This window comes from Paramormyrops kingsleyae, chromosome 16, assembly GCF_048594095.1.
Source record: "Paramormyrops kingsleyae isolate MSU_618 chromosome 16, PKINGS_0.4, whole genome shotgun sequence".
NCBI lineage: Eukaryota > Metazoa > Chordata > Actinopteri > Osteoglossiformes > Mormyridae > Paramormyrops > Paramormyrops kingsleyae.
This window is the reverse complement of record NC_132812.1, coordinates 24,752,858-24,769,529: the sequence shown is the minus strand read 5'-3', so window position 1 is coordinate 24,769,529 and position 16,672 is coordinate 24,752,858. Positions and strand designations below refer to the sequence as shown.

The following is a 16,672-nucleotide window of genomic DNA, read 5'->3' as shown; positions in this document are numbered from 1 at the left end:
ATTAGCTGCAACTTTAGCCAAAGAACATACAGCCTGCCTCACTCTATCTCTGTCATAAATGTTCAGTGGTATCACAGTGCAGGGGCAGGAATGGGGCTGTTTGATAAGTGGGACCTTCTGAGTCATGACCGAGGCACAGACCAGTCAGAGGTTCAGTGCTAATCTGTCTCAGATGTTGTAAGATCTTGCACCCCCCACCCCCCCCCCCCCACTCGATTTGAGCTGCTTGAGAATCCAAAGCAAACAGTAGCAAAAAACCCACTGCAATAAAACTGTGGGAGGGGGTTCTTCCACTCACTGGACGTGGTGTAAGTTTTGGGTACACGGCAGTGATCAACTGGTATCCAGGGAAAGCAAAAAGTGGTCTCAGCTTCTCTGGTGCATCCATGGAGAGAGGTGACCCGGCTCGATCTGGTTTAAGGTGACCATGGCAGGTCAGGTATAGTGGTATGTGGCTGGAAGATTCTGCTGACACCAGTTTAAAGCGGTATGAATGATGGCGAAGGGCCATGAAACATCCATTAACATCTTTTATTGCAACTTCAGATATAGGTTCAGTGCAACTTACTCACAAAGGGCTACAAACCCCTTCATCAATCATTTTGAATGCCAAGGTCACCAAGGTTCCATAACTGAATATATTAATTAAGCAGTGATTGCTCATAGCTGAAAATCTTTTAGCATGTATTCAGGAGGAAAGTTTTCATACCATCCCTACACAACGAAACATAGTCAAACGGTTTATTTCGGGATCACAAATAGCTCCAGAATCTTTTACAGTTTAGCGTCAGCCACCAACAGCATCACACCTCTGTCCACCGTCTCTCTTCTCTGCTTATGTCTTGATGGGGAATGCATCAACTACGCCTCAGTGGTCAGGAGTTCAAAGTACAGTGAGCCAAGAACATATAAACTCTAAGGCGTCACTGTTCTCGACATGTACCCTAAACGGGTTAGTAAATTCAATAAAGGGCGTCATGGCAGAGTGTGCAGAGTGAGAAACGCAGCAAGAGCAATCGATCATTGACAAGTGGGGAATTTGGAAGGTCATTGACCAGTGCCGAAGTCCAGATGGCATTAAGAATCGCGTAGAGCCAGCGGTGTGCAGATAGGCAGGGACGAAACAAATAGGTCAGTCATCAATCTCAAGTATGGGCTATTGATGTCAGTCAGACATCAGCCACGCTTATAGAAAAAGAGCTGAAACCATGGGAATGTGCTTGGATTGGTCAGCTGATGCGATGACGACCCTGAGGGGATTCCCCTTTGAGCCGGTGGGTCATTCCCGGTCATGAGTATTCCATGGTTGTGTGATATTCCCAATGATTCACGGACTGTTAGATCTCTTTGCCTGTATTTAAGTCGCCCTGACTGAGAACAGGCTTCTTGCCCATTTCACCCAGTTTTTTAACTCCCAGGCTGGAGAAGTGTGTGCTCTGGGGCGATCCCTGCTTCCCAGGAATGGTGGACACCCAGAGCCTCAGTGAATCCTGTGCCACACTCTACAAATATTCTATGTTGATGGGGAGAGAGAATATCCTGGACATAGCGGGTGAGGGCGGTGATGGGAGGGGGGAAGGGGGTCTATCCTGCCTCACGTATCCATGAATGCTCACTGCCCACCCCACCCCACTTCACATCTCCTCTCCAACTATGGAAGAAAGCAGGATCTGGCCTCCTGTCCAGATGGCCGTTTGGCCCAACCTCAAGCTCTGCAACGACCTTGGACAGGGGCGAAAACGGCACCTTTTTTCACCCTGGACTGAGCAATACTATGTGGTTTGGGACACAGAATAGCGACCAAGAGCTTTTATTTTAAATAGTATAGCGCCTCCTGATGGCCTCTATGGGAAGCACAGCCCAAACAAATGCTGTAGAAACTCTCCACAGCTGCTCCTGTCTCAAGCCTTCTGAAAGGGAGCTCTGATCACCAAGACTGCTGGCTTGCAGTTGAAGGTGATCAGTTCCTAACCTGAAGCAAAGGGGGCTTGTATTAGTTCACACATCTAACGAGAATCTTAATGCAGAGAGACAGCAGTTAATCCCAGAATCCCCCAGGGGGAAGTGTCCTGTTAGTGGTGCAGCATGTGGGAGTTTGGGCGATGATACAGGAGACTGGAAACCGCAGAATGATGTCAGCCTTCACTGGGAATGATGGAGAATTTGGAGGTCAAAGCAGAGTCCTCAGGCAAAATTGAGGCTGCTGACCTGTTTTCTTCAGATAAAATCAAACCGCGCTCTGAATGATGCTTCTGGAAAGTTCAAGTTCAGAAAGTACAAATGCAGACCGAGATTTTGTTCCAACCAGCCAGTTGAGCATAAAGAGTCACAGTCAGAGCGTACTCAACTGGTTGGTTGGAACAAACTCTCGGTCTGGATTCGTACTTTCTGGACCTGAACTATGAGGGTCCTTAGGTCGGAGATTTGCTTCGGCGAGTATGTAAAATTACAACAAGCCAAGTATGTGAGAAACATGTAGGAAGTGGCGTGTGAGGCCATCGCACCAGCGGGCAGACGGCAGGGCTGCAGGAGGCTCCAGCTGAGCTCCCTTTGGGTCCGGTGGACGTTAGCTCGAGCCTCAGGTATGACATCATCAGCACTGCACTTTTTATTTTGCAATTTCCAGTGGTTTCAGCACAGTGACAGGGCAGGATAATGAGAACAAGGTGTCGCCAGACTCCCCCTCCAATCTGCACAGCGGCCAAGTGTGGGCGGCCTCTACCTTCTGATGGACCCCCCCCCCCCTGCTCCATTTTGTTCCACATCTGCTTCCAGCTACACAAATTGGGCCGGCATGACGACAATATGTAGGTCACCCTCAGTAATATAGCACAGTGTCTGCTGTGTGTCAGGAGAGAAAGAGAACTCACAATGAACAATCACATTACACGGGCTATCGAAAGTTTTTTCTCAGTCTCAGTATGTGATAAATTACAACAGTTATTCAGAGACGGTCCACCGGCTTTTGATGACTGTGGATTCACGTTCGGGAAAATTTGGGTTTTGGTTCCCCCTGCTGGTTATATTGAGAAAGTACAAGGCGTCGGAGAGTATTTCCTGCTATATGCTCTATCTCGGCTTGAAACGCTGGGCATTATTCTTACACCAATATATTTCCCAGTTGTCTTCCTGTGCAGCTGTCAATTAGGATTGTCATTGACAGTCATTTCCATCCTCTGTCCACAGTCTTGCAGGTTGTGTATTACTAATCAGCTGTATTCTTGAAAATATGCTTTTGGAGGTGAAAGTTGCTGGATACGTTTTCGTTTTTTTTCCACGACGCATACTGTAACTAAGAAATGGCACTAAACTCAGCCAAGCCCAGCAAGAACGAAAAATTGCAAGGATGATATATTACAATGTAAGAAGTCAGTGTGCCAGGATCTACATCATCTACTTGGCTGAGAACATGGCCCACTTGGTGCCTGGGAATGAAGAGCATGTGTCCAGCGCACACGCACGCGTCAGCCAATGGCTGCTCCCCACATTGCAGGTGACCACAGACCAATATGGCAGATTCTGATTGGAGGAGGCATGTGTTACTTATTACGCAGGATTACAATGTATCCATAGAGGATATATATCCATAGAGTCAAATATATTAAAGTTTTCCCCTTAGAATAATGAATTGCCAGTCAGAATCCACAGCATTCTCAGAATGGCTCATATGCCTAAGCTGAGCTGCCTTGGAGTTATATTTTCTATACCTTTCTGCCTCATTCCGCCTGAGATCCCCACAAGGTCGTTTTTACAGGGTGCTGGGTTGAGGCTCTGGTCTTTGGATATTTATCTTTTGCCAGTTGGATAAACTCCTCGGCGCTGTCGAGGGATATCAGGCGATCCTGAAAAGCAGAAAATGCTAAACAGTAGCTGCAGCATTTTTAACTTATCATCGTGCACAAATTAGCTCAAATTCATGCAGATGTTCCCTCTATTCGATGAAAATCCACAAATCAGTGGATTTAACTGGTATCAGAAACTTAATAACTTTATTTATTATTCCTTTATAAATGTAACATTAATTGCAGCATTGATTTCCCTGGAAAATGGGACCCACCCTCCCAACAGCAAATTCCTCAGTTATTTTTTGTTGCCAGTCTTTCCCTGTTCCCAGTACTAACCACTTTGACCACTCCTTCAGAGAACATGACAGTGACAGGTGGGCATGGCCTACCATGACAGTGACAGGTGGGCGTGACCTACCATGACAATGACGGATGGGCGTGGCCTACCATGACAATGACAAGTGGGCGTGGTCCACCATGACAGTGCCTGGTGGGTGTGGCCTACCATGACAGTGACCGGTGGGCGTGGCCCACCATGACAGTGACCGGTGGGCGTGGCCTACCATGACAGTGACTGGTGGGTATGGCCTACCATGACAGACAGGTACTTCTCCCCAGTGCGGAATCCCACAGGAAACAGGCTGCACTCTTCCCATAGTGTGTGGAGCAGCAGGCTGGCCCTGTACAGGTTCTCTCGCTCACGTTCTGTGTTCACCTCCAGCAAGGAGTCCACCTCATTCTGATAGCCTTTGAAAATGAGATCCATAGAGCATATACACTGATGTGTATGAACATCTGTGCACAGAGCTGTAATGTTTGGCTGTTTTTTAATTTGTCACAGAAGCTGGGCAGCTTGTGCCCAGAAGGATCTTGGGATAAAGTCCATGCTGAAAATGCTTCATAATTTTCACTCCTTGAATTTGAACTAACAGCATTCTGGGATCAAACCAGACCCCTGCCAGATAGTTTGAGGAGATCAGTAGGAAAACAGAGAGCATGTGCCTTACAGCAAATGCACACCACAAATAGTGATCTATAACTCATGTAAATAAGGCAGTTTGTAGTGATGGCCAAGTGAGGCTTCATGAATCATTTTCAGTTTTTTTTTGACCCCCCTAACCAAAGACACATGAAGACACATGAAGACACATGAAGACACATGAAGACACATGAAGACACATCGCCACCTGCTGTCCAGACAAATCCAGAGCAGTACTTCTGCTGTGTTGAAGCAGACAGAGTCAAGTGTCTGTAGAGGTGGCCAAAGGACAGAGGGAGGGACGGCTTAGGTATAGAGGAAATAGGGCCTGTCTCACCCATCTGCAGCAGGATCTTCCTCCACCTCCCGAACACCTGTCGCCGGGCGCAACGCAGTGTGTGGATGTCATAGTTCAGCTTCTCCCACTCCTGACAGAGAGAGAGACGGACAGACAGACAGTAAAAGACGGAGAGAGTGACAGACAGACAGAGAGAGACAGACAGAGAGTGACAGAGAGAGACAGAGAGTAACAGACAGTGACAGACAGACAGTTAGTGACAGAGAGACAGACAGACTGAGCAAGAGACAGAGTGATAGACAGACACAGAGTGACAGAGACAGACAGACAGACAGACAGAGAATGACAGATACAGACAGAGATAAACAAAGTGACGAGAGAGAGAGACAGATGACAGACAACGAGTAACAGAGACAGACAGAGATACAGACAGACAGAGTGGCAACAGAGAGAGGGAGACAGATGAAAACAGACTGATAGACAAAGATAGACAGACAAGAGGAGAGAAAAAGAGACAGACAGACTGACAGACAGAGAAAGTGACAGATATGATAAATGAGAGGAAACCCAGCAATGTGTAGTGCTGGGGCTCTCTAGGACTGGAGCTGAAGACCCCTGCTCTATGCTCTATATATACAAAGTATTGAGACACCTGGCCATTATACCTACAGGAACTTTTATAGCATCCCATTCAATATCCATAGCCATCAATATGGAGTTGCCCCCCCCCCTTGCAGCTATAACAGCTGCCATTTTTCTGGGAAGGCTTTCTTTCCATGAGATTTTGGAGTGTCTCTGTAGGAATTTTTGCCCATTCATTCAGAAGAGCATTTGTGAGGTCAGGTACTGATGTTGGATGTGAAGATCTGGCTCACAATCTCCATTCTTGTTCATCCCAAAGGTGTTCAATGGGGTTGAGGTCAGGGCTCTGTGCAGGCCAGTCAAGTTCTTCCACACCAAACTCACCCAACCATGCCTTCCCCAAACTTTTAACACAAAGTTGGAAGCATAGAATTGTCCAAATTGCCTTGAAATGCTGAAGCATTAACAGTTCCCTTCACTGGAACTAAGCGTCAACCCCTGAAAAACAACCTCATACCATTTTCCCTTCTGCACCAAACTATACAGTTGGCACAATGCAGTCAGGCAAGCAATGTTTCCCTGGCATCTACCAAACCCAGACTCATCCATCAGACTGCCAGACAAAGGAGCGTGATTCATCACTCCACAGAACAAATTTCCACTGCTCCAGAGCCCAGTTGGTGGCGTGTTTCACGCCACTCCATCTAACGGCATTGTTCTTGGTGATGTGGACAACATGGTTCTTGGTGATGTGGACGGTATTGTTCTTGGTGATGTGGATGGCATTGTTCTTGGTGATGTGGACGGCATTGTTCTTGGTGATGTGGACGGTATTGTTCTTGGTGATGTGGACAACATTGTTCTTGGTGATGTGGACGGCATTGTTCTTGGTGACGTGGGCGGCATTGTTCTTGGTGATGTGGATGGCATTGTTCTTGCTTGCAGCCTATTCCATTAAGCTCCCGGCACATGGTTTTTGTGCTGGGGTTAATGCCAGAGGAAGTTTGGAACTCTGTATTTACTGAGACAACAGAACTTTGGTGACTTTTACGCACTATGCTCCTCAGCACTCAGTGACCCTGCTCTGTTACTTTATGTGGTCTTTATGGAGTTTATGTTGTTCCTAAATACTTCTGCTTTGCAATGATAGCACTTACAGTTGACCGTGGAATATCTAGTAGAGAAGAAATTTCACAAACTGACTTATTGCAAAGGTGGCATCCTACGACAGCACCCTGCTTGAGTTCACTGAGCTCTTCAGAATGACCCATTCCTTCACAAATATTTGTAAACCTGAGTGCATGGCTGTTTGCTTGATTTTATACACCTGTGGCAGTGGGTATGAGTGAAACACCAGAATTCAATAAGCACTTTCACATCGAAGTTCTGGAACCTGGTCCCTGTTTACAAGTCCCTGGGCTGTCCGAACGGCGGACGTCTGTAGCTTGTGTGTCACCTTCACACCACAGAACAAGAACTGTGACTCATGTTAAATAAGTTTGGGAGACGCAAAAAGCTCGTACTGTAGGTTAAACTTCACACATAATTCAAAAGTACACCGCCACCCGAAAACAATGTCAGATGGAGAAGTTGTTTTGTTAAGTTATCTGTTAGTTACTGGAGGTGGGGGAGGGGGCAATTGCGATCATAACGGGATACAGCCTTTCATTAATAATTTATTCATATGACCCATGACATGTTTATATTTCATTATGAAATCTGCCCAGCAGATTGATCTTTCAGTTTCTCTAAATAAAAAAACAATGTAACGTTATCCTGCTAATAAACACTGGCAAGTTTCACTGTCAGCAATATTAGACAAAAGTATATTGGTTGTTGATAGAATTTTCCAATGCAAAAATATGAAGACACAAGTAAAAAATGTTTTGATGCATTAAATGTGACTGAAGTACAAAAATAATTGCATGTGCTTCATTTTTTCTCCGCTACATTTGTTTTTATGCTGTTCCACGTAAGTTCCCTGTTAGTGCCGGTGTTTGTGGTCAACCAGTCAGCAAGCTATGGCTGTAAGAGTCTGGAACTGCTTCCGAGGAACTACAATCGGGTGGAGTTCCCTAGGTGTGAACATGATACAAGTTCCTGGTTCTGGTTCTTGAAAAAAGTTCCTGCAATGCGAAAGCACCTATTGGTGTACACCTATAGGTGTATTTACATATGGCTGTCTCCATGCTGCAGTGAGAGCCTGGTCATGAGTGCGGGGGGGGGGGGGGGGGGTGATGATAAAGCTACTGTCCATTCATCTGAACTGCCTCCCCCACTGGAAACACCCCCCCCCCCCCCCTTCTAGGAAATCACATGCTGGTGGTTATGACCAGTGGTGGCAATTCATCGACAGGCAATTCCGAGCAGGTCACCAGAGAAACCATGATAAACAACAACCATAACATCACAAAGCAGACGCAGGAAGCGACCGCATGCCTGCGCCGACTAATCCTCTTACAGAAAGGTTTCCCTCTTCTGTTCCTGTCATTAACACAGCTTCCCATCCCATAATGGGCTTGGTCAGTGTCCATAATGGAATTCTCCTGAATTCTCAGGCCACTGCACAAAAAAATTGTCTTATTTAGTAATCTTTGTGTTAACAGTGTCTGTCTAATTATAAGAATTCCCCCAATTTCAAGGCTTAGTCGTGACCATCACTGGCTCCAGTGTTGAGTCTGCACATTTCCTGGGGTAGATTGCAGTCAAATCCCTCTCTGTGTCTTCCTTGGGCAGCAGCCAGTCCAACACGCCATGAGGAGGTCATTTAAGGACCATGTCTCTGCCTTTTTAGGTAAGGAGAGGTTAAATGATCTTTTATTCTGTCATATCAGCCAGATTAATATCCAGGAGCATCATTCTCTGCTTTTTTATAATAAGCCCTGGGTTCTCGCTCACAATACTGTACTTGTGGCCTTTCGTCTTTGCTGAACTCATTACTGGAGGGGTTCAGCCTCTGAGCCACATACTCATCCAATTAAACTACACATGACCCAGGGAGCAGGGAAACGCACTAGGGGCTAAAGGACTACAAGACAGAGGGGGGAAAAGCAGGATGACCAGCGACACCTGCTGGCCAAAAGGGAACAAGACACATAGAACAATCAATTCACTAGCAACAATGAGAAGTACCTTTCCATTTTTACACCATGCACTCCTACGCAGCTGAGGGGGCCTTAAAATGGGAACTGGAATAAGGATTAAATGGCAGTGTACTGTCTTGGACTATGATGTGTGTGGATGTCTATGTTGTGTCCTGGCTCACTCACCTCTGTGTCTTTGTCCAACTGGTTCCTCATTATGATTAAAGCATGCAACTCATCTTCTGAGTTAGGCTCGACGGTGGGGGAGGCAACCCACACGATTCCGCAGGGGCTCCACTGCTGGTCCACCCCTGCCCCACTGTCCAGGTCACACCCGCCTCCCTCCCGAGACCTGGGGGATGGGCGGAGCCACAATGGCCAGTTCAGGACTTGGAGTGAAGTCTGAGATTCCACTTCGACTGTTTCTACTAACATGGCTGAGCAAAACAGCACCATACTGCCAGAAATCAGCTGAACCAGAGCTACAGGGTTTTATCTAACAGCGGGGAAAGCCACCTTCGGAAATGCTGTGCTATTTCCCTCAGCCTGGAGCAGCCCAGGTGATCGATAGACTTAAGACCACCCCCCCCGCAACCACCTCCTGCATGAGCTGTCTCCTGCAAACAGCCGGCTAGCTATGCATTAAATCAGGGGTGCATTAAATCACCTGCGTAGCAGAGAAAGGGTGAGGCTGGGTCAGGAGCATAACTACGTGCAAAAGTCAGTCACAGAAAATCAGAAGGATTTTAACATTACTGTTATTACAGTTGAGAGCAATGATCAATACTACTACTAATACTACTAATACTACTACTAATACTACTAATACTACTACTAATAATAACAACAACAACAATAATAATAATAATTATGTTTTTGGACACATGGAATACATACCAAAATACTGACATATTAGTTATGCATTTATTCTGTTTGAACAAGGCGGGGCACAGGAATTCTTACCCGCACCTTAAGATAATGTCCTTGTCTTCTAGTGGATCGCTAATATTGCTCCCAAAGCAACAGAGAGATTGTAAGATTTTCCTCAGCCCCATTGAAATGCAGCAGTACCTCAGGAGGACGGGCAGGATTGTGGCCCTGCAGTCACACTCAGCATTTCTTCGGATGTTTCCTCTAATCAGAGGGGTGGTGACACACCAATGAGCCTGTCTGTCGTTATTAAACAACTGACAGAGACAGACAGAGAAGACTATACATTTGAAACATTCATTCGTTGTCAGTGGTTTTAAAACTCATGGCCTCTTGGCTGCTTTGTCACTGTTCTCGAAACTTTTATTTTACTGACATGTTTTGTTTATACCATGTATTTACGAAGAAGAAATCAATTTCAAAAAGTCTGACCATATACCAGTGGATATACACAATATGCAAACCCTGACATGGTGGCATGTAATATAAAAGAAAATGAACAGATCAAGCGTGCAATATAAAGGCTAAACTAAAGCTAAAGGTTTAGTGCAGCTTGTTCAAACACCACACAAAATCCCCCGTGGCGTGTAGGACAACCCCAACACGAGCAGGACCTGGGTGTAGAAATTATATGAGTCTCCAACATCACATACCAGTTATTTATTTGTGATTTTTGTTGACAGTCTTAAAATTATGTACCAGTAGAAGCTCATATTAAGATCGGTTTGCCAACTAGATAAGAAAAGTTTTTAATATGGCAACAACTGCTTTGTTCCGTGTGTTTCCAAGGGCAGGCGCCAGGTTTCTGCACTGCTGTACTTTAACCTGAAGTTGGAAGCCACATCCAGTAATTTTGTTGCCATAAATGATTATTTACAGCATAATTGCAGTGCTATAAAGAAATCCCTCTCCACATCGTACAACGATCTGCTTTTATCTTTGTAATTAAGAGCTGTGTTGTACTCTGACCAGGTGACGTCACTCAAAAAATAATAACAATATATTAAAATTCAAAACTGCAGTGCATTGTGACTTTTATTTTGTGGAATAGTACAATGGGTTATGCACGTGCTTTTTTTACTGAACGGGTGAAGATACACAAATATAATTTTTTTTATTTATAGAAGTATTATTAAACATTATTAAATAGTATTACTGCCTGTGATGGGTTGGTGCCCCATCCTGGGTTGTTCCCTGCCATGTGCCCATAGCCCCCCCCCAAACCCTGAATAGGACAAGCGGTTTCAGAAAATGCATGGAAGCAGTATTACTGTATATGTGGGGTCACAAAAATCTCGGTCATCAAGGATTTATGTGTGGATGTGTTTTAAAGTTTTCCGGTCATGTGAAGCTGTCATATGTTGTTGATAGACTGTCTCTTGAGGGTTGCAGATGTGCAAATTAAATACGATAGATAGGGCTGCCACTGTCAATCTGAGGAACCCCCTGGGTCCCCAGTGATTAAATTTACTGAGCGGGAGGGTATTGGTTTAAAATGGGACGCAGCAATTGTTCTCTACCATGGGATGGATAACTCTAATGCCGGGTGATGTGAGTGTGATCTTTGAATAAGGTCAGAATTTCTGAGCCCACTTGTTTGCATTTACTCCACAAAGGGTAAAGGTGCTGGGAACGCTATTACCCAGTTATGAGATAAGAGGAGCAATTTAATCTTTTCCGTTGCCACTTGTGTCTTAAGATTACTGGGTGCGCTGCTTTGGTACAGTACAGGTGCTGGTGTGGAGAGCTACAGCATGCTGAGATTGGGGGGCTTTTTAGTTTTCACTCAGCTCCTGCTAGGAGTTTACCATGTGTGAGTCTTTATGTCTTATTTCTCTATCCCTAGTGAGACACCTGGATGTCTTTTGTTAAGCTCTGCAATTGTAATTGTTTTATAAGGAATGGTCATGCTCAGCTATAATTCAAGAGATCCAAGTCATCACTTTAGATTTTGTTCAGCTAGAGTAAAACGTAAATCCTGATGATTATCCGTCTCTCGGTCATGTTTCATTTCTCCCCCGAACACGGGAAAGGCGTTTTATAAACCCATTTGTCTGTCCACTCGTGCCTTGATCTTTCTGTCACGTCACATATTGCCAGACTTTCGGACATCAAGCCACTGGTAACACTGGAGAACTACGACTACACCAAGTACCATCCCATGGAAGAGGTGAGATATCAAGTCCGTCATGAAGAAAAAAATAAATAACAAAATTATGTAGCAGATATTTCTAGCAAGTGAAAAAATATATACCTTGAAATCCATAATCTGGATATTTAATCCAGTCCCTTTATGGATCAGATTCCATAGTGTGTTGGTTATAAATACAACCACTACAAAACCCTTCATGTTTGATAGAAGATTATGAGATGCCAAAGTTTATGTTGAATCGCTGAGCTAAAGTAGGTCAGATCTCCTCCTAGGAGGTGAAGCAGCAGCTTCCACCGTGTTGTAAAACATGGTCTGAATTCCCTTTTTTCTTAGATAACTTCATGGATGGTAATGGTGGTGAAAGAGAATCCGGAAGTGGCCTCTTCTATGGTCTATGGAAACACGTTTGAGGGAAAAAACATTTCTGTTTTGAAGGTATTTGAGTTAAGCCTTGAGACGTTACATGACTGAAGGTTCTGCATGTCAACACCAGCAGGCAGACACCTAAAACTGAGAACCAGAGTGACAAAAAGGCAGCAGCTTAAATGATATGTACCATAGATTGGGCTGAACTCCACCAAGTCGAAGAAGGTCATCTGGATGGACTGTGGGATTCATGCCAGGGAGTGGATCTCTCCTGCCTTCTGCCAGTGGTTTGTGAAAGAGGTGAGGTGCTGGAGACGTCAGTGCCAGTAGGGGGGCAGAGATGACCCAGTGTATTCATGTTCACAATATGTGCATTCGCCACGCCCATCAATTAAATACGTGGAATATAAAATGACAGGTTGGTTGGATGCAGTACAGTGATGCAGTGGTCAGCAGGGTCGCCTCACACCTCTGGCACCAGGGTTTAAGTCTCCACCCTGGCTCCATGTGCGTGGAGTTTGCATGTTCTCCGCATGACGTTCTGCGGTTTCCTCTGGGTACTCTAGTTTCCCCCCACAGTCCAAAAACATAATGATGTTAACTGGAGTTGCCAGGTCGTAGGTGTGAATGGCGCTTAAGTGTGCCCTGCGATGGGTTGGCGCCCCATCCTGGGTTGTTCCCTGCCTTGTGCCCTGCGATGGGTTGGCGCCCCATCCTGGGTTGTTCCCTGCCTTGTGCCCTGTGATTGGTTGGTGCCCCATCCTGGGTTGTTCCCTGCCTTGTGTCTGTAGCCTCCGGGATAAGCTCTGGACCCCAAAACCCTGAATATGATAAGCGGTTACAGAAAATGGATGGTTAGTTGGTTGGATATTTACACTGATGTCGTTCCAAATAGATCCTGAGGACGTACAAAACAGATGAGAAGATGAACACTATCCTCCAGAATCTCGATTTCTACGTCACGCCTGTGCTTAACATCGATGGCTACATGTATACCTGGCATAACGAGAGCGTGAGTTCCACTTTCAGGGTGACCTGTTATGTTGCCTGTGCTCTCAGTCCATCCAACAGGTTAAATTATGCATGAGCAGTGACTGAGGACTCGTTCAACCTTTACACAGAGTCGCCTGTGGAGGAAGTCAAGATCAACTCCCCCTAAGGACTGCAGTTGCTATGGTGCTGATCTGAACCGCAACTTCAACGCTAACTGGGGCAGTAAGTGTACTCCGCCTGTCACCTAGAGACCCCCAAGCTGCACAGCTCAGTAATCCAAGCAGCGGCATGTTATTCTCTGCCACTTTTTGCTTATGTCTTTTTGTAGATCGATTTCTGGAAAATTTTGCAACATCAGTGACACATATGCCCCCCCTCTTCCTGCTTGAATGCAGTGTTCTTTTATTAATGTGTTTGAAGAAGGGCTGCATGCTACAATAATGACTAAAATATTGTGTGTCTATCCCTGGGGAGCAACAACAAACAAGGAATGTCAACAGACACCACAACAAAACGTGCTTTTGACGCATTTTTTGCTGGAATAACTCGGTCAGAGTCCTGCCGCAGAAATAGAAACGCTGCTGGCAAAGGGAATATGAAATAACACTGGGTTCATCGTATCTTTTCCTTCTCCTTTGATCCCTAGTGATCGGAGTGTCGAGGAACTGCTGTGAGGAAATCTACTGTGGCTCCGGCGTGCTCTCAGAGAAGGAGGCCCAGGCGGTGACGACACTGGTGGAGAGCATGAAGGACCGGGTGATCTGCTTCCTTACCATTCACTCCTACGGACAGCTGATCCTGGTGCCCTATGGCTACCCGGAGGTGTCCGCGCCCAACTATGAGGAACTGGTGAGACTGCAAGCAGGAAACAGGGAACATGATATAGATGCATAGACGGACTGTATATCAATAAAGAGTGGCTGATCTAGTCTAATCTAATCTGGTCTAATATCTAGAATAGTCTAATCAAGTGACTTGTAAAATGTCGGGTCCTATTTTCACAATGAATGGGACAATATTCCAGTGGAAAATGTCCTTTTGTAACCTGTGAATATTTATCGAATTCCCTGTGATTCCGCCTTGTTCGTTTCCGTTTCCTGTCGCGACTGGAAAATATACATAAACCAGACTAATGTTCAATCAAACAAATATCAGAATGCAACTGAAACTGACCCTCGTCGACAAAGTGTGACCTAAAAATTAGGACGAACTACAAACCCATGAGACCAGCTGGCTAATTTGTGAAATAGGATGTTTGGCTTGGAAAAGGACTCTGTTCTCTAGCTGAGTGCCTTTCAGAGATGAAAGTGGGGAAAAAAATCTCCCAGGGTGCAGAGTGGCTGTGCGTAAACAAAGACCTGGAAGAGTGGGTACAAGAGACCCCATTAATGAAAGGAAAAAATCGTTTGCGAGCACTGCTGCCTGGGGGAAATGGACGTGGAAATCATTTCCACTTTTCCTGGCCTATGTACTTGCCATCTAAGGGATACGGGTTCTTCGAAAGTTAATGATTATGTTACAAAATATAATCAACTAAAATGAGGGAGGAAGTGGAGATGAAATCACAGTAGCACAGAAATACATTTAAATATGTGTGTCTCTTATGTTCAGTGACAGGACCGAAATGCATGTATAATTTAAGAAAGATGTTTTTATGCCCTTTATCCTCATCCTTTTCTATTCTAAGGGCTTTTTCCCCTTACGTGCTAATAAAGGTTTCAAATCTGAATACCAACAGGGAAGAGGGGATTGATAGAAGGAGATTAAGGAATGACAGAGAGAGAAGGAAAGGGCGAAGAGTAAGAGTGACAGAGGAAAGATGACAGAGAAAAGGAGACAGTGTGGGACTGAGAGGTAGAGAGAGAGTGAAAACGAAAGTGAGTGAGAGAGAGAGAGAGAGAGAGAGAGAAAGGGCAGCTATGTGTGAGAGTCGCATCCTGGTTGGTTGGTCTCACCTTGACTTTTCCCACAGATGCAAGTAGGCTTGGAGGCTGCCGAGGCCATAAAGTCTGTGCACGGGACGGACTACACCGTGGGCAGCCCACCGGACGTCCTGTGTAAGCCGCCCCCGCACATTTCACCCACGTTTTTCTTTGGTTCATGCATCTTCTGGCATCAAGACATTGCAACAATCAAATTTATGGAAGGAGACTATTACTAATGTGTCGTTACAAATGGACACCCATCCATCTTTCATCCGCTTATCCAAATCAGGCGACCATGTTGTCAACAAACTTGCCACTAAGTGCATTTAAGTCTGCAGAGTTGGGTTTTCTGCAAATAAAGACTGACGTGCAGAAATTACAGATGTCTTTTCCAATTTGTACATGCAGTCTATGGCGTTTAAATAATTGCTTTCTGTCTATCTTATCTTGGGTATGATGTTACATGGCATTGAGGTAAAACCGTTACTCGGCAGTTGATGAGGTCTTGTTAATTCAGACTCCTGCTGTTTTTTGCGGTTTGAGGTCATGAACCATGGAGAGGAAATGGCCCCCACTGGGCTTTGAAGCAGGTTTTTTACACGCAGGCATGTCTGTAGCCAACTCTGTACTGGCCAGTGCCCCTCTGAAATGCTGTGGTTCTCCCGTACACTTCCAGACGCAAACTCCGGCTCCTCCCGCGACTGGGCGCGACTCATCGGGATCCCCTTCTCCTTCACGTTCGAGCTGCGGGACAAAGGTGACTTCGGCTTCACGCTGCCCGAGAATCAGATCCAGCCCACGTGCGAGGAGGCCTACGCAGGAGCACGCTCCATCATCACCTACGTCCACGACAAGGTCTTCTACAATGCTGCCACGGCAATCACCTCCGTCTGGGCTGCGCTGCTGATGTCATGCCTGACATCTGTGATCTTCCTCTAAGCTGCTTTCTGATTGGCTGCGACTATGCAATCCACAGGAAATGCCTCACTTGTCGCTTCTCAGACTATAATATACCATTTAAATGTGGTTTACAGTGTGTGTATCTAATGTTGATGTCCCGCAGCTACAAGTGGTTACGTTAAGCATTGACTGTGAGATTAAACTTTATAAACTAGTAATTAAAAAGATCTATTTAAAATCTATAAAATCTATTGTGTTTATCTGTCTTTATCACTGTGTATTTGTGACAGTGGGAAGCTGTCAATACATCAAATTAAAAACATGCTACTATCAGTATGAACCAGGGCTCAATAATAAATAAACTACTTGTCAGTTCACCAAGTTTCCTGAAGGGGGGAGCATTGCACTTCTCATTCAGGCAAGAGAGACCTGCAATAAACAGAACTACGTATCTTGGCTCTCAGCCTCCTTTGTTTGATGCCAGATCACTCTGCAGCAGTAGCCAGGATTCTGTAATGCATCTCTGAAGCATCAAGACAATATACCTTCTAAATTCTGGGATGGCCACTGCAGGTCCCGGTCGGATTACGAACAGCTTCACGCTGGTGTGCCGCAGGACTTGAAATTTCGCTACCGCGAGGTGTGACTACGATGAGCTGATTAATTGTAGCTGATTCCG

The 16,672-nt window shown here is 45.4% G+C and overlaps 2 protein-coding genes across 4 annotated transcripts; one reads left to right on the top strand and one right to left on the bottom strand.

Moving 5' to 3' along the window:
* Positions 1 to 517: 517 nt before the first annotated feature.
* LOC111858296 (melanoregulin-like) lies at positions 518 to 9,853 on the bottom strand. 3 transcript variants are annotated; one of them, XM_023839938.2, is made up of 5 exons: positions 9,691 to 9,853; positions 8,914 to 9,079; positions 5,102 to 5,192; positions 4,378 to 4,532; positions 518 to 3,842 (listed from the first exon to the last, which is right to left on the bottom strand). In XM_023839938.2, the coding sequence occupies exons 1-5, from the start codon at positions 9,780 to 9,782 to the stop codon at positions 3,717 to 3,719; spliced, it is 630 nt and encodes a 209-aa protein (XP_023695706.2). In that variant the 5' UTR covers positions 9,783 to 9,853; the 3' UTR covers positions 518 to 3,716. The 3 variants fall into 3 exon arrangements, with proteins under 3 accessions (XP_023695706.2, XP_023695707.2, XP_072556721.1); XM_023839939.2 differs by having other exon boundaries at positions 9,697 to 9,853; XM_072700620.1 differs by having other exon boundaries at positions 3,720 to 3,842; positions 4,349 to 4,532.
* Positions 9,854 to 11,355: 1,502 nt separating this feature from the next.
* Positions 11,356 to 16,444, top strand: cpo (carboxypeptidase O). The gene is made up of 9 exons (XM_023840132.2): positions 11,356 to 11,470; positions 11,758 to 11,827; positions 12,143 to 12,244; positions 12,371 to 12,475; positions 13,071 to 13,187; positions 13,297 to 13,390; positions 13,815 to 14,017; positions 15,141 to 15,225; positions 15,770 to 16,444. Exons 1-9 carry the CDS (start codon positions 11,412 to 11,414, stop codon positions 16,030 to 16,032), a joined length of 1,098 nt encoding a protein of 365 aa, XP_023695900.2. The 5' UTR covers positions 11,356 to 11,411; the 3' UTR covers positions 16,033 to 16,444.
* The last annotated feature ends 228 nt before the right edge of the window (positions 16,445 to 16,672 follow it).

Coding starts and splice junctions, on each gene's coding strand:
- LOC111858296 (XM_023839938.2), bottom strand. CDS start 9,782: ATGGGGCTGAGGAAAATCTTACAATCTCTCTGTTGCTTTGGGAGCAAT. Junction 5,193..8,913: donor AGTTGGACAAAGACACAGAG/GTGAGTGAGCCA, acceptor TCTCTCTGTCAG/GAGTGGGAGAAGCTGAACTA. Junction 3,843..4,377: donor AGAAGTACCTGTCTGTCATG/GTAGGCCATACC, acceptor TCTGCTTTTCAG/GATCGCCTGATATCCCTCGA.
- cpo (XM_023840132.2), top strand. CDS start 11,412: ATGCTGAGATTGGGGGGCTTTTTAGTTTTCACTCAGCTCCTGCTAGGA. Junction 11,471..11,757: donor CTGCTAGGAGTTTACCATGT/GTGAGTCTTTAT, acceptor ACATATTGCCAG/ACTTTCGGACATCAAGCCAC. Junction 13,188..13,296: donor ATACCTGGCATAACGAGAGC/GTGAGTTCCACT, acceptor ACCTTTACACAG/AGTCGCCTGTGGAGGAAGTC.